General features: G+C 48.3%; 2 protein-coding genes across 4 annotated transcripts in view; one reads left to right on the top strand and one right to left on the bottom strand.

Moving 5' to 3' along the window:
- Window positions 1–2737: 2737 nt before the first annotated feature.
- Window positions 2738–19680, top strand: ZNF12 (zinc finger protein 12). Of its 2 annotated transcripts, none has more exons than XM_028088474.2 (5): window positions 2738–3119; window positions 4610–4674; window positions 10464–10590; window positions 10841–10936; window positions 14649–19680. In XM_028088474.2, the coding sequence occupies exons 2-5, from the start codon at window positions 4660–4662 to the stop codon at window positions 16499–16501; spliced, it is 2091 nt and encodes a 696-aa protein (XP_027944275.2). In that variant the 5' UTR covers window positions 2738–3119; window positions 4610–4659; the 3' UTR covers window positions 16502–19680. The 2 variants fall into 2 exon arrangements, with proteins under 2 accessions (XP_027944275.2, XP_027944276.2); XM_028088475.2 differs by lacking the exon at window positions 2738–3119 and adding an exon at window positions 3613–3794.
- Window positions 18565–23214, bottom strand: part of LOC114197448 (uncharacterized) — a 28465-nt gene continuing 23815 nt past the window's right edge. For both annotated transcript variants that reach the window (XM_088016735.1, XM_088016734.1), the window contains exons 11-13: window positions 23003–23213; window positions 20781–20973; window positions 18565–20129 (exon numbers count right to left, since the gene is read on the bottom strand). The gene's annotated coding sequence lies outside the window, so the exon portion shown is untranslated. The remainder of the gene's footprint in view (window positions 20130–20780; window positions 20974–23002; window position 23214) is intronic.

Raw genomic sequence — 23214 nt, 5'->3', positions numbered from 1 at the left:
TGCCATGAATTTTCATTGGTATATTTTGAAAAAGTTGCCCTTAGAATTATTATATTTATTTTTATATTTTATATTTATGTATTTATTTTAAATAGTTCTGAAATAGTCATAGTTTTCAAAACATGCTGTTCCTACAAAGTTTTGCGATGAGATTACAGCTGTAGATAAAAATTTTGTTTACATATTCAGGATAAGTTTTTGTGTTTTTATTATATTTACAATAATATATCAATTACACTTATAACCAGATGGGTGGTTCCCCCAAGTTCTTATAACTGTAAATGTTTATTTGACATTTAGTCTTCGTTATTAAATTGTGAGAATCAGTTGTAATTTTTTAACTTGCCTTGATGACATGTTTGTATGTTATTTTATGTTATTTTAGGTTATTAAAGAGGACACTGCAATGTGTCTCTTGGGGAAACATAATAAAGATAAAAGTCTTCTCATCTTCATGCTGTTTGTGGTCATCCCAATCTGTGTTACCTATTCACTGTCAAGTGATACTGTTGCTTAATGGGGTTGTGATCATTCAGCTACACTTCTTAACTTTGAAAAATAATCCTGAGTTATTTTTCATGCAGAAAAATAAATAGAAGAAAAAATAGAAGACAAGGTGGATCCTGAGCTTGTGTCTCAAAGCAGGAAACAAGGAGAAGATATTGAGGGAGAAAAAGGGGAAAAAGGAAGATAGTGCTCTGGGGACCTAGATAATAATCTGAAATTCACAATGAAGGCAAGGTGACTCAGCAAGATTATGCATTCCAGGCAATGGTCCATGGCAAGCAGACCCACAGGTGCAAGGGAGCACACGGTGTTCATTATTTTAATTATAGTAGGAGTCCTTTTCACAATCTCCAATTCCAGTTTTCTGTGGTAGAAGGAAAACCTAGAGTGTGGGATGAAATAGAACAACTGAAAAGAAATGAAGGTTTTGGAGAACTTTCTGAGAAACACAGTAAGATAGGAGGAGCTAAAGCTGTCAAATAAGATAAGCATGGAGAAGAAAGAGCTAATTACATTAATGCTGAATATTGGAGGAAACCACCTTGGGAGATGGTAGCACCAGAGAATCCTGGGACTGTCCCAAATACCAAGCTTCAGTGTCCTCAGGATGCATCAACCTCCTGGCACTAGATGCATATCACCAGTCAGGAAGCTCACCTGAGCTTGGTGACCAGATGTTTTTATTGGGCTTTCATAATGCAAGTGTGATTAATTCAATCATTGGCCATATATTGAACTCAAACTCCAGCTCCCTTCCTTCCCGCAGAGATTGGGCTGATATCAAGTGGTTCATAGCCCCAACCCTGTTGGTATTCCTGGTATGGCTGGCCCCTATTCTGACTTACCTTGTTAGCACAAACTCAGGTTTGGTCCAAGGGGCCCTCTGTGAGTAACAAACACTCCTATCACTCAGGAAATTCCAAAGATTTAGAGGCTCTCTCCAGGGAACCAGGGAGAAGGATCAGACAAATTATTTACACAACACATTGGCTATGGTCAGGAGTCTGGCAGAACTCAGGTGGTCAGGAAGGTAAACATTTTGGGACAGATCTATCACAGGAGATATTGGAGAAGTTGAACAAATAAGGATTGAAATAATGGGGTGCTCATGGGGATTTGGAAAACCCTAGGAGATGTGAGAAATTTAGGAGATGAACACAGCTCTCTATATAGGAGCAGCTAATGAGAATGAGCAACTGAATTAAGAGAAGCCAAAGGAAAAATGTGTGTGTGTGTGTGTGTGTGTGTGTGTGTGTGTGTGTGTGTGTGTGTGTGTGTTGGGGTGGGGGTGCAGTTCTGATAAATGAGATGAACTGATAAGCATGGAGCAATTTCAGAAAGTGAAACCACCAAGGTCAGAAGAGCCACAGGGACATCAGCATCTAACTACAGCAGCTCTAGGAGAGGGATGGCATTCAGAAGTGGGACATGGTCGATGGACTGAGAGCGGCAGGGAGACCAGAGTCCGCAGACATGGAAACAAAGAGGAGAAACAGTCTGATGGCTTGGAAACAGATATAACTTATGAGACACCTAGGAATTAAAATGTATATTTAAGAAGCTCTAGGTCTCTGCAAGATGGCAGATAAAGGCAGATTAAGAAACAGCTCAAATGAGAAAAGACCTGAATGAAAAGACACAAGACGCAGGACGATGGCTGCAAACAATAAAGCAATAACAAACAGGCAAGAAAGCAGATGGTCAGGTGACTGATGACAGGGTGAGAACTGGGAGCATTTGGGAACATTGGAGCAGAACATTGTGGTATCAGCCCAGATACCTAGAGAAACTGAGATCATAACCGATCCAGTTGAAGAGAAGGGGAAGCCAAGGCTGCTGAGAAGGGGGTGAAGCTTAAGAGACTTGGAGGACAAAGAGATGGACCAGCTGAGAAAGTGGGAGAGGCTGGAGGCCACTGAAGGCTGAGAAGGAATCTAGGGAGCTGCTTTGGAAATGTGAGCTGATGGCAGAAGGATGCGTGACTCCCTGAGGAGGGAATGTCAGGAACAAAAGAAGAATACAGAAGAGTCAGAGCAGCCAAGCTTCTGGAACCAAAGAGCAACCAGGGCTATATGTGGCCGCTGCGTGGAGGTTAGGAGGCAGCGGCAGCGGAAGTTAAGGCACACAGCGGAGGAGCAGCGGACTTCCTGGGGAAACAGAAGTGTTGGAAGAACTCCAATGCCTGGAGTTGGAAAAGTAGGGGAGTGACAGGGACCGAGGGTGTGATGTGATAACAACTTACAGAGAGCGGATCTGAGGGGGGAGATGGAAAAATGGCACCGCACTGGGCATCCAGAATTTCGTGTGAGGAAGAAAAGCTGATTCTACAGGACTTCAGAAGCCGAGTGGGACGTCTGGACTATGGTGACTGGCAGACGGAACCGCCGCGGGGTTCTGGGGTGATTTAAGACTGACCGACAAACAAGGGGGAGCTGCTTTGTGAAGAGGAAACAGTGAGAAAACTAGAAAGAAATGGTAGGAGTGACACAGGAAGAGTCCCGCAAGCAACTCAAGGGCACCTGTCTCCACATTCCAGAGCTACTCCCATTCCCTCAGCTTCTCCCTCAACAGGCAGCCACACACCCTCCACAGCTACTCCCGTCCTTCATAAGGTGGGATTGTCTTTCTTTTTCCTTTTTTGTTTTTTTTGAAGAATGGATTTTTCGAGACGTCCCCTAACATTTGGGCGCTTGGACTCACGGGAAACAGAGTCCCAGTATTTGTCGGGCTTCCCGGGTGGGCTCCGGCAGGCGCACCGCCGCCGCCGGCCTGCGCATGTGCAGCTCGGCCTGTGTGCGTGTTCGCGCACGCGCAGTGCCGCCGCGCTGCCCTCGCTTCCTGTCCGAGCCCAAGTCACCGCTCGCCGTGGTTCCCAGGCTTCGGCCTCCGCCGGGCGAGGATCCCGGGGCCTGCGGGTTACACGCCGACCGGCCGGGCCGGCACCGAGCGGGCGCGGGTCCGCGCGGGCCGGGCGGAGGTTCGAGCGGGGACCCCCCCCCCCCAAGCACGAGCCCCGGAGCCCGCGGGCTGGGCCGGAGGGGCCGGGCGGGCGGCGGCGGCGGCGGCGCAGGGCGCCGAGGCCAGGGCCCGGGCCCGTCTGTGACTGCGGGACGGCGAGGCCCCGGGCGGCCAATTCGGGCCCCGAGAGGGTCGTCGGCCCGAAGTGAGTTTGTCCCGTAGGCCCAGAACCGGCTCCCCGGGAACGGCGGCCCCGGGAGGCGGAGGAGGAGCAGCTCCCGTCCCGGAGCCTTCGGGAGCCTTGGGGCAGCTCGGCGGGTCCCGACGGGGTAGGTCGGGCGCTTGTGGATCTTCCGGGCGGCGAGAGGGCGCGAGCGGCTGGACTGGGAGGGATGGGCGCTCCCTGGGACTCGGGACTCGTGGGACCCAGGTTTCCCGGGGGCGCAGGGGACCCGCGCCTCCCCCCACACCCGACACGCCCTGCTCCCCCGGGTTCTCTGTCCAGCTTCCCGACGCGTCTCTAAGCGCTCAGTAGTGTCTGCTGACCGCACTGGGTTGTGCCCTGAGGCATCCCACAGTGTAGCGCCGGACCAGTGTGCGAGGTCCAGGTGCTGCTGCCTAGGTTGACAGGACATTGGGTCGGAGAAGGGAGGTGGCTTGTCCAGGGTGACGAGGTCTGTGGGTGGGCTTGCTCACAGGACTCAGCTCCGGGGCCGGTGTTCTGTCCGCCCTGTTACAGTTTAAGTCAAAGTGAGTTTCTTAACAAAAGATCCTTTTGAGCGGCACATTTAAGTTTGAACAAATAATTCGAAGACAGCCATGCTTGAGCACATATGTTTACTCAGAGCATCCTGTTCTGATCTTAAGTAGTTAAAAGGGGTAGTAAGAAAATAGAGTGTAACAGACTTTCTTGTTTTATATTTAATGATGGAGGATTATTTCAGTAGGATTCAGGTTCGTTAACTACTGAGCAACATCAGTCAGGTGGGAGTTAAAGACAGGTGGGTGCTCCCTCATTCTTCCGGTTAATTCTGAAGATTTAAAGGGACAGTGTCACAGTGTCTTTCATGGAACTTTCCAGGAGGGTACTTCCTCGGCAGTCCAGATCTCACATAGCTTCATTGCTTCTCTTTTCTTTCCCCAGGTCAGCCTCCACTTTCACTGTCCTCCCCGTTTTTCCAAGAGTGGCAGAAAATGAGTAAATCTGTGGTAAGTGTTTCTGTGTATGTGTTTATTCCCCACTTGCTTTTATAATATACCTTAAGAGATGAGTAATTCACACTTTAAAGTGGGAATGGGAAGGTAGAAACAGAAAAGAGACGTGGGTGGACAAAGCGCGGAGGACCAGCGAGGCAGCAGGCACTCCTGTCACGTCTATTTGTGTCGACAGCACGATTCGTCAGAGCCCGTAAAGCCATAGTACAGGCGCTGCTCGGGGGCTTGACATTCGTTGCAAAAAAAAATGACAAATACCGTTCAGGACTTTACACTGACCTGCCGAAACAGTTTTGTTTTCTCGCGCATCTTGCGATTTCTTTGGCCCTATCGCTGTAATGGTGAACAGGCTTCCCGAGTGGCCGCCCCTAAACCATGGCCATTGGTACCTTGTGCCTCCTGTGAGCAAGGTACACTGTCCAGGGAGCACCCAGTGTATAGAATTTCTCTGGTAATTAAGACGTCGTCCTGTAAATGCATTGTTCTTACTGATCGAGCCAAGGGTGGGACGAGGAAGCTCTGGAGGAATGGCCTTCCCACCGTCTACTAAGTCTCGATAAATAGTTCTCTCTGATTGTCTGGGCTGCATCTCAGACTGGGCAGTGACGCCTCTGGAGGAGATGGCTGATTTCCCACTCACGTTGTATCCCACGGCCTGTGGTCCCCTGCTTAACCTGGGAGCCCCTCCTTGCCTTGGGCCACTTGCCACCATTCCCATCTGCAGAATTGGCTGTGTTGGTGTCAGTGACGAGTCTCTCCTGTCTCTTCCTGACTGCTTCCTGTGCCCTGTTCATGTGTTGTTTCCTGCACCCCGGCTCAGGACTTTTATACCCGGCGGATCTCCCCCTCCCGTGTTCTGAACCGCCCGCTCTGTCGGTTCTCCCACGCCGACCGGATGCCGCTGCCCGGCCACCTGCATGCGCTTCTGGGGAGGCTGTCCAAAGGACCCCTCAGCTTCATAGGCCCAGTAGATCCAAAAGTAATTTGCAGCGCCCCGCCTCTGCCTTCTGCTCTCGTCCCCGTCATCTCTCTGTTCCGTTGTCCAGCCTGTCGCTCTGTCCCGAACGATGGGATTCATTCTCCTCTCTTTCTCCTGTGTTACCACATTTGCGTGTTCCTGTTGTTGTTGTGGTCTTCATCCCCTTCCTGCTCCCATTAAATTAGCTCATTCTTTCATCCGTGGACCGTTACAAAACTTCCCTTCTGTGCTCCATCTTTCCTCCACGGGCTCAAGCGTATTTTCCACGTTGAGCATTTCTCCAAAAATGCTTCCTTTTCCCATCCCTTGCTCTCTTGCTTTTGGTAATGTGAATCGCATCATTTTGCTGCCATGTGGAAAGCGCTTCAGAGGGTCCCTGAGTGGCAGGAAATCCTGGGGTGTGGGGGGAGTCTAGGGGCTCCAGCTTGTCAGACACAGAAAAGGAATATGGCCTGGGATGTTCCACCTGATCCTAGGCCCCATACTGCGTTGGTGGGCTTGGATTTGTTCTTAATCACAAGTGAGGTTAAGTATACTTTCACATGTTGGAAGCTGTTTCTTGTTTCTTTTTTTTTTTTTTTTTAATGCGTAGACTTATTTTTGAGAGCAGTGTGAGTTTATAGGAAAACTGAGCAGTCAGTATAGAGGTGCCGTTAACCGCCCCCGGGTCTCAGTTCCCCGTGTTGCCCTGTTGTGAGCATCTTACGTTAGTGTGGTACATTGTTTCAGTGTATGGGTGGGTAGTGACAGGTTATTATCTGAAGCCCATAGTTGATGTTAGAGGTCACACTTTGTGTGGTTCAGGCCTTGACATCTGTATAGTGGTGTGTGCCTGCCATGACAGTACCATACGGAACACATTTACTGCCCTAAAAGTTCCCTGGGCACCCCTCTCCCTCCCTCCCCCGTCCCTGACAACTACCCGTCTTTGCACTGTGTATAGTTTTGCCCTTTCCAGAAGGTCCATGAACAATATGGGCCTGAACTCTTTGGGTTCACTTATACGTGAATTTTTTTCAATAAATACAGCTTGGCACCATAAAGGTATATTCCTAATATTTTTTTTTCTCCAGCTTACTGTATTGTAAGAATACAATTTATGATAGACGTAACATACAGAAGATGTATTAATCGACTCTTTATGTTATTGGTAAGGCTTCTGGTCAGCAGGACATTGTTAGTCATTAATTTGGTGGGGGGGAGTCAAAAGTTGCAGTGGACTTTTAACTATGGGGGTCAGTTTCCCTAACCCCCGCATTGTTCAAGGGAATCCATACAGCCGGTAGCTTTTTCAGACAGGCCCGTTTCGGTTTTTGTGTGAAGTGCCCACTCATGCCCACTGCCAGGCTTTTTCTGTCACAATCCTGTTTTGTTTTGCTTTTCTTATTGACTTACAAAATAGTCTTAAATGTTTATACATTTTTCCTGTTTGGATCACGCCAGTAAACATTTTCTTCCAAGCTTCTTTATTTTTTTACTTTATTTTCCAGCATTACCATTTCATACAGAGAGAGAGGGAACACAAGCAGGGGGAGTGGGAGAGGGAGAAGCAGGCTTCCTGCGGAGCAGGGAGCCCGATGCGGGGCTTGATCTCAGCACCCTGGGATTATGGCCTGAGCTGAAGGCAGATGCTTAACGACTGAGCCACCCAGGCGCCCCTACCGTTTCATTCTTTAATGTTTTCAATTTGACGAGTTGAATACGTAGGAGCACGGTTGTGTGGGTAGGAGTCCTCAGCCAGCGCTGGAGCCACAGCCTGGCCCAAGGACCGTCGGTGGTGGCGAGTGGGGCGGAGTTCGCGCTTTCAGGCTTCCCTCTCATTTCTGTGCCTCTGTTTTCCTCTGCTGGCTCTGGAGGGCGGCCGCGGCCACTCTCCCTGGGTGGGCCACGTCGTGGTGTGCTGACTTCTCAGCTCTGGAGGCCTCGGGTGTCTGAGCATGTCCTTTCTCCTGGATGTTTGGGAGGACTCTGGCTTGGTGGGGCCCGTGGACTGCAGGCTTCAGGTCCTGGCGATGCGTGTCTGGGACACACACAGGTGGCTATGGCCCTTTGCACGTGAGTCTTTGTCTACAGTCTTCCGAGGGCCTCGCTTCCTCTCTCAGCTTTTACTGATGCGATGACACGGCAGGGGAGAGAGCAGTGCTTCTGCCTCGGAAGCCTTCTGACAACGGGGCAGATAGAGGTGCTCACAGTCTTCTCGCTCACGCGTCCGATGGTCGGACTTGTGTGGAAATGCATAGCCAGCTCGGAGTTCCTGACAACGAAGCTGTGTCTGGAATATTAATTGTACTGAGTGTTCTTTTAAGACTTTGGGGGTTGTTCCCTTTTGAAACTCACCTGAAATCCCTAAATAGCTGCAGTTGTGGCTGGTTTCTTAATTTGTTAACCAGGTTTTCTGAAACCCATTTTCTTCGAGTTTCAAATGCTTGTAAAGCTGCTTGTTTAAAGCCCGAGAAAGAACAATACGGTTTTCTCCTCCCTTTGCATGTAAACGTGACTTGGGCAAACTACTCAGACCCATCAGAAAAGAGAAAGTCAGTTTGGAACTTTCACAGTCATGCTGGTTTTAAGCAGCAATAGTGCATGTATTTTATGTGCATTATAAACAATAAAAACTATCATTTTTTCTTAATGTGTATTTTTTCCTAATAAGGCAAAAATGCAAGCATTAAAATCCCTGCAAATTGTACATTTTGTGAAGTTACAGATGGCAAAACCAGAAGTTGAAATAAGATGTACGTTGTTCTATTTATGTATCACAACTAAACGACTTCCTTTTTTAAGATTTTATTTATTTGACAGAGACACAGCGAGAGAGGGAACACAAGCAGGGGGAGTGGGAGAGGGAGAAGCAGGCTTCCCGCAGAGCAGGGAGCCCGACGCGGGGCTCGATCCCAGGACCCTGGGATCATGACCTGAGCCGAAGGCAGATGCTTAACGACTGAGCCACCCAGGTGCCCCTAAACGACTTCCTTTTTCCATCCCTTGCTCTTTTGCTTTTGGTAATGACTTCTAACATGAGAACTTGTGGGCCCGGTCTTCATCAAGGTGGCCATAGTCTTGGCTGTGGATGTCTGAGTGAAGGATGGGCAGATCTTCTGGAAGACCTGCTCACCTGCTCTCCCAGGCCATCTCTTCACGGGCTGGGCTGGGGCAGTTCTGCACAGCCTGGTCTAGATTGGGCAGGAACCACTTGTAACACCACTCTGTGCCCCCTCCCCCCGCCCCCAGCAGTTGGTGCTCCGAGCCCAGCTCCTTTACCCTTCCCAGGCCAGCAAAGCCTGGTCCCTGGACGTCCCCGCACCTGGAGCATGGGAGAATAACACGGTCAGGTAGCCAGGCATCTCAGGGAATCTTGCCAACAGGACATATCCTGCACTCTCCGATTGTTCCGCATAAACAAGCTAAGATTTCGGTCAATGTCAGGAGTTTGTGGTCCTCTCCAATGGCCCCTGAGTATGACACGGCCTTTCCCTTCACTGCCATCCCCACCACTCCTCACTCTGTGTTTTGTCGGAATCTCTGGGGCCTTTTTGTTAACGCACTGATGCTGTTTTAGAATCCTTCCTTGGCAATTGCATAAACTTGACAGCTGCATTACGTTTAGTTACTTCCGCTTCTGTTTTTTCTGATTACTTTCTGTCCTTATTTGGAAAGAGGGATAAGACGCATAAGGGATGGTCAACCGGTAATACATAGGTGTCATTGAGAAGTGTGTATTATGTCCAGAGAACTTTGCTAAGTGCTTTCCATGGATTAGCCCATTTTGATGCTGGTATTACAGGACATGATCGGCACCACTATTACCTTTATTTTAGAGGTACTGATACAGCGGGACGGTTGTAACGATTGGTGTATTTGAGTGGGGCAGTTTATTCAGAAGATCCACGTTTAAAGGTCTGGTTTGGGCAGTTTCTGGGTCTGTTGTGAGTTGTTTGCCCCTCTTCAGGACCATGCTCCTGCCCTCCTGGAATGGGTAAATGGGAAGAAGGGGGCTTCCAGGTTACCCAGCTGGGAATTAGGGACAGCCGAACCATGCCATTACTGACAATTCCCGTGGCAGCTTGGTCAGACTTGTGTAGGCTTACCTTGCAATAAAATACACAGCTGGGATGTCCGTTGCCAGGCTTGCTTGTTGCTTTGGCAGTTGTGGCCAGTATCACAGGTCAGCGCCTTCTGTAAGCCGTAGGAGGAACAGGTGTGACACAGGGCTAGCAATTGAATTTTAGGCTGTTGAGTTTGGATCTGGGACATGTCTGGAGTTTAGGAGAGAAGTCTGGGTGGCTGGTATACGTTTGGGACATGTTGACACATAGATGGGAATTAAAGCCATGAGGTCCGGCGGGATCATAGCAGGGTGCAGCCAGCCAAGAGTAAAGGACCAGAAACAGAGCCCCGGGCCCTCCAACTTGAGGATGACTTGGAGAACAGGGGAGCCAGCAAAGGAGACAGAAGGAGCAGTGCGAGAGGTCAGAGGAGAGCCAACATTGGTAATGCTCTGGAAGCAAAAAGGAGCAAAGTGCATCCTGTGTTTCTGCGAGTGCCCCTCAGGCCTGCACTCCTCGGGGCCGGAGCTGCGCTGCGTCTGCTGGTCTTGGTGTCCCCAGCAGCCACGCGTGTTCCTGGCTTATAGTGCAAGACTGGGTGTGCCAAACGAACTCATCCTGGTGTATTTCTGGAATGTTCATTTTCTTCCCACGATGAAGAAGGTACACATGTTTATAGTTAACTTGATCGTGAGCTTGGTAAGCTCTTGTCCTCGTCTGCCTTCACCTCATCCAGTTCCGATCTGGTGCTGTTCCAGGGGCCAGTGTCATTCAGGGATGTGGCCGTGGACTTCACCCAGGAGGAGTGGCAGCAGCTGGAGCCCGAGCAGAAGACCACGTACCGGGATGTGATGCTGGAGAACTACAGCCATCTCGTCTCCGTGGGTGAGGAGAGCCTGCTTTCTCGATTGCTAGATACATGGGGTTTCCCTCAAATGTTACTGACTCTAACTTTGAGCTTGATGGGACAAATGTGAGTGGTCTGTTTTGGGTACCAGGCAGGGCATTTTGGTCTTCACCTCCCCAGTGAAAGGTTCTAATTGTGGTGCTGGTCGTGAGGCAGCACCGTCCTCAGACAATAGAGACCCAGCAGCCCAGCAGTCAGGCTCAAGTTCTCTTTCGTTTCTGTTAACAGGCTGTCACATTATCAAACCGGAAGTTATCATCAAGTTGGAGCAAGGAGAAGAGCCATGGATAGTAGAAGGAGCATTCCTACCACAGAGTTACCCAGGTGTGTTAGTGCAGGCAGTGCGGAGACTGGTAACTTGGAAGTGTTTTTCCCAGGAATTGTTAATGGGAAACCTGTAGACGGGACTACAAACAGTCACCCGTGTGCTACCCGAGTCCCACTCCCAGCTCTTTCTTCCTTCCTCACAAGAACCTGTGTTTGCAGAGCGTTGCCATGCGTGCCTCTCCCCGGAGCGCACGCCCAGTCACTGCCTTCCTCGCCCAAGCTTCGCCTCACGCTTGCCCCCACGGCACTTTCAGCCATCCCGTTATCGTGGATTCTGTCCGTTCTTAGGCCTTCGTAAGACGGTCATTGAAAAGTAACTGATATGACTCTTTGGTTCTTCCTGCCTTCTTTCTTCCTCTTTTCTGTGAAATGCCTCAGACTGGCTTCTCTCCCTGGTTTCACATCTCCCTTCTCCGAGGTCAGATTCCAAACCCCCAGCCTGTGCCTGAGCCAGTGAGTTGGGTTCACCTGTGGCCTGTGTGCTGCTCGTCCTTCCCACGATCCAGCCCCATCTTACATCTGGTGACGGCAGTGTCTTGGTCCCCCGCCTGCCCCCGACCCTCGTGTCCATCTTGTCTCTCACTCACCGTTCGGTCCCAGCGCTTGCCCAGCGTCCTGTCATGTCAGGCGCTCAGTGAGTGTGGTGCGCGGGAGTGAGGTCCTTTCCCTCCACCCTCCAGAAAGGGTCTCTGAAGGGTCTGCCTCCACCTTTGGTGGGTTCTGATTCCTGATTTCTTCTCAGGGCTCCTCCTCCCTCTGTCCTTAGGGTTGTTTGCCTGTTTCTTTATGCTTTGCCATCCCTGTCCTCCTGTCCGGCATCTCCTGTGGTAGCTGCCCTGCGGCCCCTCACGCTAAGTGCACTTGCAAGATGGGTTCCTTGAAGTTGCCGGTTGATCTCACAGGCGGCCCAGGAGGAGCCTTTGGTGATTCCCTGCTGCTTCCTGAGGGAGTGTACATCCCTCCTCTTCCCTGTGCTGCCTGGAAAATCAACGTTCTGTGGTTTTCCACAACTCTTGCTACACTCCACGGGGTCCTCGCTCCTAAATGTCTTCTGTTCTTGTGGTTATTGTCCCTGTCACTTTATTTCAGAGGGGCCTGCTCTGTTTGTCAGATAGCAACACGTTCTTCCAGTCTGAGCCCAGTTTTTCTACCTCTCCTTGAAGTTTTTCCTACTAGCTCTTATCATTCTTTCAGTCTGCTCCTTCTCTCTAAGTGACTCTGCCTCGGGCCATACCTTGAAAAAAGTTAGGTTTAATCAAGTAATCTGTCATTGGGTAGGATATATTTTTTGCTTCAGCTTCTTTCTTTCCTTTTTTTAAGATTTTATTTATTAGAGAGAGAGAGAGCACGAGTGGGGGGAGGCGCAGAGGGAGAAGCAGGCTCCCCGCTGAGCAGGGAGCCTGATGCAGGACTCGATCCCAGGACCCTGGGATCATGACCTGAGCTGAAGGCAGCAACTTAACCGACTGAGCCACCCAGGCGCCCTTGAGCTGCTTTCTTCCCCAGATCAGTATGTAATGGGTTCTCCCTTCCTTAGTATGTAACGTGTAGTCTGCACTTGAGTATCTGAGGCGCCAGGTAGGTGAAAGAACTTTCTTGTCCGTCTGCTGAGAAATAACTTATAAGCAGTTCTGTATACGCATGCCTGGGTCACATCCCCATTTACTCTGCAGGTGCATGAAAGATACCCATAGGATTCAGATGAAGAGCAACAGCTTTGATTTCTCTTTGGGGATTCAAAGGAAATAGGGAATAGAATCGTACTTTCTAAGAGACAGGATTTGGTTAAGAAAAGAGAAGAGAGTTGCTTGGTACAATTTAAAACTCTGCCTTCACGTGGACTGTTGATGATCCGATGCACAGCTGAACCGCTGTGCTAAAGTCATTGTATGGGGGGGTAATTATTTTCAGCTTTTTCAGGGGAAATGGACCTAATTGAAGTGAGAAAGGATTTAAGAAGTTTTTGTTTTTTGTGTTTAAACACGGAGACTCCCTGAGAGGTTTTGAGTAGATCCGGGCTGGAGGTCAAGTGAACTGAGTAAAGCAGTAAGAGCGTAGACTTTGAAAGTGAGCTTGGGCGTTGTTGGCACCACAGTGATCTCAGAAGACGCCTATGGTGCCTGGGACGGGGATCCGTGTCTCCCAACTTGCTGCGAAGCGATGTAGTGCCGAGTGCTGGTCCCCGCCTGCACACCCAAGCTCCCCTTGGGTGTGTCAGATGACACTGTTTGCCCAACAAATAGCTTGGTTTTCCTAGAGCAGAAATTATTCTTCATAGACTCATACAAACCCAGTTTGGAAGCATACTGTGAATCCAGGTGGAAAGTGCTCTTTATCAGATGTTTCCCCCCATTTTATCTGTCGACATTTTGGCAGTGGACTCAGGGAAGCGGTAGTTTGGGGAGGACAGGGTGGGTACGGTTTCATTTGTTGTGGATGACAGAGAGTACAATAGTCAAATTCATCTAAAAACTTGGAAGATAAGTAAAAATAAAGAGCAGTTTAGGGGATCTGATTTTTAAGGTTTGTAAGTGAATGAAACCAAGAGATACTCAGGAGTGGGGAAGTCTGTTGACAGAATGAAGTGACAGCACTGTGTCAGAGGCAGGACTCGTTTAGGGAAATCACCAGGAGACCCTAAATGGAAAACTAGCTGCTGCGTTATGGAGCATGTGTTTTGTGCCAGAGGCTGCTCGGAGCACTTTATGAATTTATGTCCTCCCACGGCGACCCTATAACGTGGGTACCATTGTGTCTGCGCCGCCTGTGGGTGATCCTGAGCAACGGGTGACATAGGGACTCCCCCAGGTCACCCAGCCAGAGCACATGCTGTATTGTCCAAATAGAAACAGAGTTCCATGGTCTGACTTCAGTTCAGGTTAAACCATAACATCAGAGAGTATTTATGAAATCTTAAACTTCTGAAGGGCTGGCATGCTCTGGTCTGTTTTATCCTTCCTGATGCACTACGGAGTTCCTGGGGCTCTCCTCCCACGTGACACAGAACCACAGGGAGTTAGAGCCCTGGCCACACAGCTGCTGCTCTAAACATGAGGAGGTTTGGGTGTGAGTGGATTTGGCCCTGCTGTGCGGAATCTGGGCAAAATAGTTCGGAAGGATCCAGGACCGTGAGAATGTTGCCACAAAAATCTCAGTAAAAGGTGATGGTGCCGCCTGAGACCGTAGTCACCTCTCCCAACTCGCTCTGCAGTGGTGTGGCGCAGAGTGCTGGTCCCCTCCCCCACACCTGATCCTCCGGGATACCTGTGCACCACTCCGCCCCGCACTGCTCCGTGTTGCCCTTCATGCACCCCGTTTGCTGTGAGTCCTTCCATATCTGCCTGTCAGCTGTTCATCCACCGTCCTCTGTCTTCCCGTCTCTGCTCCGTGTGTATGTCTTACTATCTATGCCCAGTTTGGGCAAAATCTTATAAAGTAGCAAAGATCAGAGGTGCTTGTGTTTTTTCCCCTTTCCTCACCTCAGAGGTGTGTGTGTGTGTGTCTCTGTGTCTCTGTGTCTCTGTGTGTTCACGTGTGTGCATGTGTTTATTCCAAACCATAACAATAGGGGAAAGAAGTACACTGGGAATTATTTTCATCTGTCCATGGAGCTAGCATCTACACTAAAAGGAAACGCTTACATATGAGTCACCTTCCATGTCTTATGTAGGAAGATATACAAAATTTTGTTAATTTTGCCTCTTTTTAGAAGAACTCTGGAAAGCCAATGATCTGGGAGAAAGAGTCCAGGAAAATGAAGGCAAATATTCAAGGCAAGCTGTATCCATCAGCAACAAAACCCTGATTGAAGAGAGAGGTAATGTTCTTGGTAAGACTTTTAATGTGGAAACGAACCCCGTTCCTTCAAGAAAAATGTCCTATAAGTGTGACTCATGTGAAAAGAGTTTGAAATCTATTTCAGAGTATATTAGTAGTGATGGCAGCTATGCAAGAATGAAGCCCGACGAATGTAGTGCGTGTGGGAAACCACTTCCCCACGTTAAACTTGAGAAAACTCATCCAGGAGATGAATCTTACGAATTTAATCAAAATGGGGGAGGTTATAGTCTAAATGAAGAAAGTATTTATCAGAACATTCATATTTTGGAGAAACCCTATGAATATATTGAATGCCAGAAAGCCTTTCAGAAGGATGCGGTTTTTGTTAATCACATGGAGGAGAAGCCCTATAAGTGGAATGAATCTGAAATAGCCTTTCTGCAAATGTCCAACCTCAGCGTACACCAGAGGTCTCATATGGAATTGAAGCCCTATGAATGCAGTGCATGTGGGAAATCCTTCTGTAAAAAGTCAAAGTTTATCATCCATCAGAGGACTCACACAGGAGAGAAACCTTATGAATGTAATCAGTGTGGGAAATCCTTCTGCCAGAAGGGGACCCTCACTGTCCATCAGCGCACACACACCGGGGAGAAGCCCTATGAATGTAACGAATGTGGAAAAACCTTCTACCAGAAGTTACACCTCATTCAACATCAGAGAACTCACTCAGGAGAGAAGCCCTATGAATGTAGTTACTGTGGAAAATCCTTTTGCCAGAAGACACACCTCACACAACACCAGAGAACACATTCAGGAGAGAGACCCTACGTTTGTCACGACTGTGGAAAAACCTTCTCCCAGAAGTCTGCACTTAACGACCATCAGAAGATCCACACGGGCGTGAAACTCTACAAGTGTAACGAATGTGGGAAGTGCTTCTGCCGCAAGTCTACGCTCACCACGCATCAGAGGACGCACACCGGGGAGAAGCCGTACGAATGTAACGAGTGCGGGAAATTCTTCTCGCGGCTCTCGTACCTCACCGTGCACTACCGGACTCACTCGGGAGAGAAGCCGTACGAGTGCACCGAGTGCGGGAAGACCTTCTACCTGAACTCAGCCCTCATGAGACACCAGCGAGTGCACACCGGAGAGAAGCCGTACGAGTGCACCGAGTGCGGGAAGCTCTTCTCTCAGCTCTCGTACCTCACCATCCACCACCGGACTCACTCGGGAGTGAAGCCGTACGAGTGCACCGAGTGCGGGAAGACCTTCTACCAGAACTCAGCCCTCTGCCGACATCGGAGGATACATAAAGGAGAGAAGCCCTACGAGTGTTACATATGTGGGAAGTTCTTCTCCCAGATGTCGTACCTCACCATCCACCATCGAATTCATTCTGGAGAGAAGCCCTATGAATGTAATGAGTGTGGGAAAACCTTCTGCCAGAATTCAGCCCTTAACAGACACCAGAGGACACACACGGGGGAGAAAGCCTACGAGTGTTACGAGTGTGGCAAGTTCTTCTCTCAGATGTCGTACCTCACCATCCACCACCGGATCCACTCGGGAGAGAAGCCCTTTGAATGTAACGAGTGTGGGAAAGCCTTCTCCCGGATGTCATACCTCACAGTACACTACAGGACTCATTCCGGAGAGAAGCCCTACGAATGTAACGAGTGTGGGAAAAAATTCTACCACAAATCAGCCTTCAATAGCCATCAGAGGATTCACAGGAGAGGGAATGTGAACGTACTGGATGTGGGGAGGCTTCTCTGAGGTCAGAGAACCTTTCAGTGTGGGAGCGGGAGACGCCTGCTGACGTACGTCAGAACTCACACGGGTGTTGTGCACAAGCCTTTGTGTTACTCAGACTTGAAGCCTGAAAGTTCGCAGGGTAGAAACCACAACTGTAACAAGACCACAGGACTTGTCGGATACCAGACTCTACAGGAGTAAACATTGATACGTATTTAGAATGTGTATGCACTTCACCGTGGACTCAAACTGTTTTACACATCAGGGAATTCATACCAAGGGAAAAATCTCCCAATTTTAAGGAAGGTGGGAAACCTATTCCTTTGGAAATTATTAATATTAAATGTTATGTTTCTGATGTAGTATCAAGCTTCTTGAAAGCAAAAGTACAGACGATAAAGATACTTGTGTAAATAGAAGCTGTAAAACCAGCCGACGGTAGTCAAGGCCGCAGCACAGCAACCTCACACTCTTGCGGGAGTGGTTCCTGGGAATGTAGGACTTAACGTTCATTTGAGGGGTTTTTGGTTTGTCTGCTTTTTAGGATGCTACATTACAGGAAGTGTATGTTCAGTTTGAATCATGTTTGGAAAGCCATTGTATCATTAGAATGATTTGTAGACGTGGTAAGATTGTCCATTTTAAATAGCTCCACCTTCTTAGTATCCTGATACCCTGGTACCATCACTGAACTAACATCTGATGGTCTCAGTTACACTGCTTCTCGTACTCTTGCCCGGCATTTATAAATGTCTTTGATCATTGTTAATGAACGAAGTCTTCTGTAAAGAAGCCAATGTTTTTATAACATGTTCAGCTGTATCTGAGTCAGCAAGAGTTAGAAATCTACGCATATGATAGAAAAGTGCATAGATAATTTTAAGTTGCTAATGCCGGACTTTCCCAGTAGTAAGAAGCGCCTGTAGTACTCATTGTACTCTATACGGTAATATTTACTTAAAATATTTAAGTACCTAAGATATTCCCATTTATATCAGTTTTTTTCCATCTGTTTTATTTGGATGCTTACAGAAGTGTGCAGAGCACACATGCTATGTAATTTAGGAATTATCTGTATTTTTGATAGGATAGTATTTTTAAATATTGTGCTCTACTCCTTCCTGAATGAAGAATTCTTCCTGTGGGTTTGTGGCAGACACTCTTGAGTGACCCTGGTCACTCCTTACTGTTTGCTGGCAGGATCTGGGGATCCATTCCTCCTCGTGGAATGGGGGGAAAATCCTGACTAGTTTCAACCATATTGATAATCCCTTTCTCATTGCCAGCAATTGGTGTAGAATGGTCACAGGACCCAGTTCTATTCAGATAAACAAAGATATCTGACAGGTTATCTCTGGAAAAGTTTCCCTCAAAGATTCAAGAAATGAGTCCTGCAGGGTGAAGTAGAGTCTTTTGTTGAACATTGCCTTCACTGCATGTGATGCCTGGTTGTGTCTTTCAATGCTGAATTAGAATTTAAGCATGGCAGAGCAGAAAGACTGGGAGAACCTGGGACCTGGACGGTGTGGAGCCACTGAACCAACCAGCCCTGTAGCTCCCGGCCTCTGGACTGTTGCTTCTGTAGGAGGCGAAATTGACTTTGGAGCCAGTTGATTTAGTTTGCTCTGTTAGGGATAGCTGAAGATACAAAGTTACACCTTTGTAGGAATTATGCAATTGAGAAGTGGACTTCAGGTAAATCACTTATTTAGAAGTACTGATAGAGGTTGGTCTTATTTTCTGTAAGTTTTGATGTAAATAGTTTGAGCCGTACAAATCAACTTGAAACAATTAAATGTATGTGTTTCCTCGAATGGTTACATCATTGACCTAAGACCCCTTAGAGCCTGATAACCATGTCAGATACACCTTCCTTTTTACAATGCATGACATTAAATTTGTTTAGGTTAATTTATGTTATTCATGGATCATCTCTCCACTCTTGGTTCACAATATATGGTGTGGAGGTAAGGACCTTTGCTTTCCAGTGATCAGCCCGAGAGCCTATATTTGAATAACAGCCCTGCCCGCTGAGGTGAAATGCCGTATTTTTCATGTATTTGAATCATTCATGGAACCCATTTTTGTTGCTCAGCACTTTCCCTCCATATTTTTCTAGCAGGCTGTGAGTATGCTACGTGACCGGAATGAAAAGTCTTTTAGATCATATAGCTTGTGTAGGAAAAAAAGTCATGGTGTATTTGTTGAAATGGTAACTACAAAGATTTCCCACAGTAGTTTGTCCTCATAGCTTAAATACACAGTATGCATTTTAAGTAAAACATTTAAAAAGTATAAATGGTTTACAGCATTCTTTCTCATGGAGTGCCTGTGCATGAAAGGGCCTGGCGCACAGAAGTGGTCCTGAACTGCGTCTCTGATGACGTAGTGATGGGATTTCTTCGTAGTTGCAAAGCGGTCGGTGTTTTCTTACTACATCTGAGTGGGCTCAGTGGCATGTTCTTTAATGACACTTGTTTTTCTTCCCTAGAGACACTTAACAGTTTGTCTTAAATTTGATGGAATGCAGTATTTGAAAAGTTTTTAACTGTTCCTGGCAAGCTTGTAAGATACACAGGCCTGAGTTCATGAGGGAGAGCGCTAGAGAGATGTCTGCTTCCCTGTCCTGCAGCAAGGACAAAACGTGGAATTGGGGCAGAGCGTGAGTTCTTGTGTGTTACACACAATGACCTGATAAGATCTGGAGTGTGAGCAGATGATGAACTCTGAGAGTGGTTTTCAAGGGCTGAGCAGAAGGAAGACCCTGGCAGGTGGACATGTAAGATTCCCCCAATTTTTTTCTATTGTCCTTGAGTCAGTGAAGCAGTGTCATATAGGTCAAATCGAAGATGTGTTAACACCAGGGCCCTGTCCTCTCAGAGACCCCAGAGTCACCCTCTTCTCTGTTCCACGGCCGTGTGCCTGGCTGTGCTGTGCAGTTAAGCTCCCCAGGGAAGGCTGTGTAATCCACACGACTACAGCCAACTGCCCACTTTATAGAATGCCTGCAAATAAAACAAATTCCTTTTCATCACAGAGATGACTACATCACAGATAAATTGCTTTTCCCTTCCTTGAATGTAAAGTCCATGATTCCTGCCAAATTGATGAACTAGCATGGTCTCCTGACTCGTTCCCAGATTCCAGCTCTGGGGCTACTGGAGAAGGAGGAGCAGTTTGCGGGTCTAGGGAACTGCAGTGGGGGGGGGGGGCCCTGGGGGAGGTGTGAGCAGCCAGAGACACTAGAGGGGCAGGCGCTGGGGAACTTTGGGATTGGAGTCTCCTACACTCTCCTGCTCTCCACTGTAGTGTCCCAAGCACATTCTTGCCCAGCACGGTGCCTTCATGAAACAGAAAGCAGGTGCACCAGCTCCATCCAGCTGAGATGAGGGGTGCACACAACACACACGTGCCTGGAGTAGCCTCTTCTCAGTCCACCGCCAAGTCCTTACAGTAAAGTAGGCACATGTTTCTGGACGGAGGAGATCCTTTCGGTGATCACGTAACGTGCCTAGAGGAGAGGATCCATCAGGAAGGGGGTTCCTCCTAGCTGGGGGCGGGCTTTCTCTTCTGTAATACATAGGTCTACTGAAGCCACACTGCTGCTCATATAGTCCTAGAGTTGCAGATACCCAAGCGAAAATTAATGCTGGAAAAAAACGAACACAGAAGGAGTTACTAAGAGCACACCATACATCTCCACAACTGGCAAACTTAATGGGATATAAAAATCCAGATTTCAAAACTGTCTTACAAGACATCCTTAAAAAAAAAAGTATATTGGTTATATGAAGCAGGAACAGTTAACTCCAAAAGAGGTATGGAACAGGGCATGGGCACAACCATAGACCCAGATAGTGGGCTGTGTGACAACAGGAGTGGTTTGCCTGAGATGCCAGGAAGAAAAAAAGAGATGCATGTGAAAACAAAACACTGAGACCAGAAGACAGTAGACATAATACCCATATCCTGGGGTTCTTAAGAAGACAGGATGGGGAAAAAATTATGAATTAAAACTTTTTCCGAATTAAAAAAGAATGAAATTATAAAAGGGGCTTTTGTGATGCCAAATGGAAAGGTACAGAAAAATCTAGTCTATAAAGCAAAATTGTTTAAAGACCAATAACTAGAATACGTGAAGATCCCCAGCAAAATAGCAAGAAAGGGCAGTGCTTGGAATCATCTGTCATTAGAAATACACACGTTAAACCAGTGAAGTACCCCTTCCACTGATGAGAGGGCCAGAAACGACACTGCCGTGTAATATCGGTAAAGAAGTATTAAACTGACCCGGAGATACCTTTTAAAATTCATGTGTGTGCCTTGTTATGCAGTAGTACTTTTTTTATGCTTTTCTGTCCCAGAGAAGTTCTGTCAACACGATGTGCTGGATAGCCCAGGTCACAGGAAGAGGGGAGTAAAATGCAGATGAAGCAGTGGAGTGCTTGCTCTCCAGCAGTTAGGAGCAAAGACCGTATCTGCACACAGCACGTCTGATAAAACATAAGAATTTCAAAAAATGGAATGAGCTTTCACGTAACTAAATATTTGTATCAGTTAACGTGACACACCCCACACACACGCCCCTACCCAGGCTCCAGTGGAATGGGCTTCCAGTCACACACTGACTCGTGTGAATGGCTGTGAATGGGAAGAGAATGGAATTGGGGTTTGGAATGAAGAATCAGGTTAAGAATGGTTTCCATGCAGAAACCAGTATTGAAAATAAAAGTTTTGAACTGAGTGGCATGATGAACACTGTTCCCCAGGACTCCAGAAACATTAAAACACAAAAATTAAAGGGCCAGAGAAATAAAAATCCTCAGTGTTTTATGCTGTTCAGTTTTAGCCAGAGTTCCACAGCCCAGGTACCTAAATGATGTCTGTGTCCTTTTTGGCAACTTCACCCCAAGCCAACTTCCAGTAAAATGGTTAAATGGTTGTAGCTGCTCCATTTGTTGGTCATTCTGTACTTTAATTAAAAAAAAATTTTTTTTTTTAAGTAGGCTCTGGGCCCAACATGGGGCTTGAACTCACAACCCTGAGATCAAGAGGCACATGCTTTACTGACTGAGCCAGCAGGTGCCCCGGTCACTGTACTTTGAGCCGTCCTTCCCGGGAAGAGGGATGACCCTCCCCCCTCGGGAGGATGTGCATGGATAGAACCTGCTGAGTGGGGCAGCCCGCACTGGTCGGCGCACTGGTGCCCCCCCTTCCTTCTGTAAGAGCCCCCCTTCCGTCCAGTTTGAGCTGGCACCCCACTGCAGCTAGCCACGGCCAGGAGGCTGTGGATAGGTCCATGGGGTGCGAGTGGGGTAACGTGTCATCTTCTGAGTCATTCTGAAAGAGGACTGTCCTTCTTCACTGACTTTCCCCCTTCCTCGGCTGTGACAGAACCGTGGTGCTGAGCCGCCACCTACCCTGAGAGCAAGGGTAACACTTGAGGGCCAGGCTTGGCCAATGGGCCCTGGGAGGGGCCAGCCGGGAACACTTCAGGCTTTGTGGGCACAGGCTCCGTGGCCGCTCAGCCCTCCCTCTAGTATGAAAACACCTGTCCCAATACACCTTTGTGTGTGGCATGCAAATTTCAGTTTCATAGAATTTCACATGCTATAAAATATTTTGATCTTTTAAAAAAACTACTTAAAAATGTAAAGCCCATTCTCAGCTTACAGGCCGTACAAAAGAGGCAGGTGCAAAGTGTGGCCCATGAGCTGTGCCTTGCTGACTCCTCTCTAGGGGATGGAGAAGCAACAGGATAAAGGAGACCCTTCCCTCTGGAGAACAACCTGGAATGGGGCTCTCCTACCTCCCTGGACTACCTGTTAGTTTGGAATTGTACGGGAGAAAGCATTCTTCCTTCTTGGCAGCCGATCAGACGCTGATACAGAATTAGCCAACAAGAAATGAACCACTGTCATTTCTTCTAAACTGTGATGAATGCGTCCCTCCCAAACCTCATGGTACACACACAACTAGGAGTAAGTCATGGGAAGAAAGTAGAGTAAGGACGGCCCACTCAAAACCTCTGATCTGGCAGAATCTGCAGCAAACCTAACAAAAAATACTAGCACAGTTTACAGATTTTAAGTTCCTTATAAAAGAATGCAGTATTTTTATCTTTAGAAAAATGTGCTCCGATCTTGATTTCTAAATATTCTTCTTCACCAAATGGAACCAGGGCTGTTCAGGAAAACAGCACAGAACACTGACTTGTCAAAGGGAAGTGCTCAGCACTGATGGGAAGGTGCGGCAGAGGAGGGAAACGGAGGGGCACTGCCCGCCCCCGTAGGAGCAACTAGTGAGCTGGCAACCTCTGCCGAACTCTAGAATCTAGTCCAAAACTCACAACCAGCAGGGGAGGTGTGCTGAGGGCGGCCATGTGCAGCCAGAGAGCTGTGACTTTAACCTGCCTGCCTGCCATCCCCTCCTCCGATCAGCTGCCACGTGCTGACGGCCTGCAGTCTAGGCAAGTCCCGGGGCTGGGGCGAGGGTGGGTGGGGGGGTGGGGTGGCGAATTACCTTGTTCTCAAACAGCTGCGGAGGGGGTGTCGCCTGCTGTACCGCTGTCTGGAGGAGGGCTACATGGCTTCCCCTTGTGTCCCGGACTCATCCGTCACGGGCCTGCGCAGCTTCCTGGGTGGCTTGTGCCACAAGCACATAAAGGCCCAGGTACTGGCTGTGAGCCAGCTGTGGTAAGGAATGGCCGTCAAGGTGAGTGGCAGAGAGACACC

The sequence above is a fragment of the Eumetopias jubatus genome, unplaced genomic scaffold, assembly GCF_037043125.1.
Source record: "Eumetopias jubatus isolate StellerSeaLion01/CBP00866 unplaced genomic scaffold, mEumJub1_p1.0 scaffold_12, whole genome shotgun sequence".
NCBI lineage: Eukaryota > Metazoa > Chordata > Mammalia > Carnivora > Otariidae > Eumetopias > Eumetopias jubatus.
The sequence above is the reverse complement of the archived record's forward strand: the minus strand, read 5'-3'. Positions and strand labels throughout refer to the sequence as shown.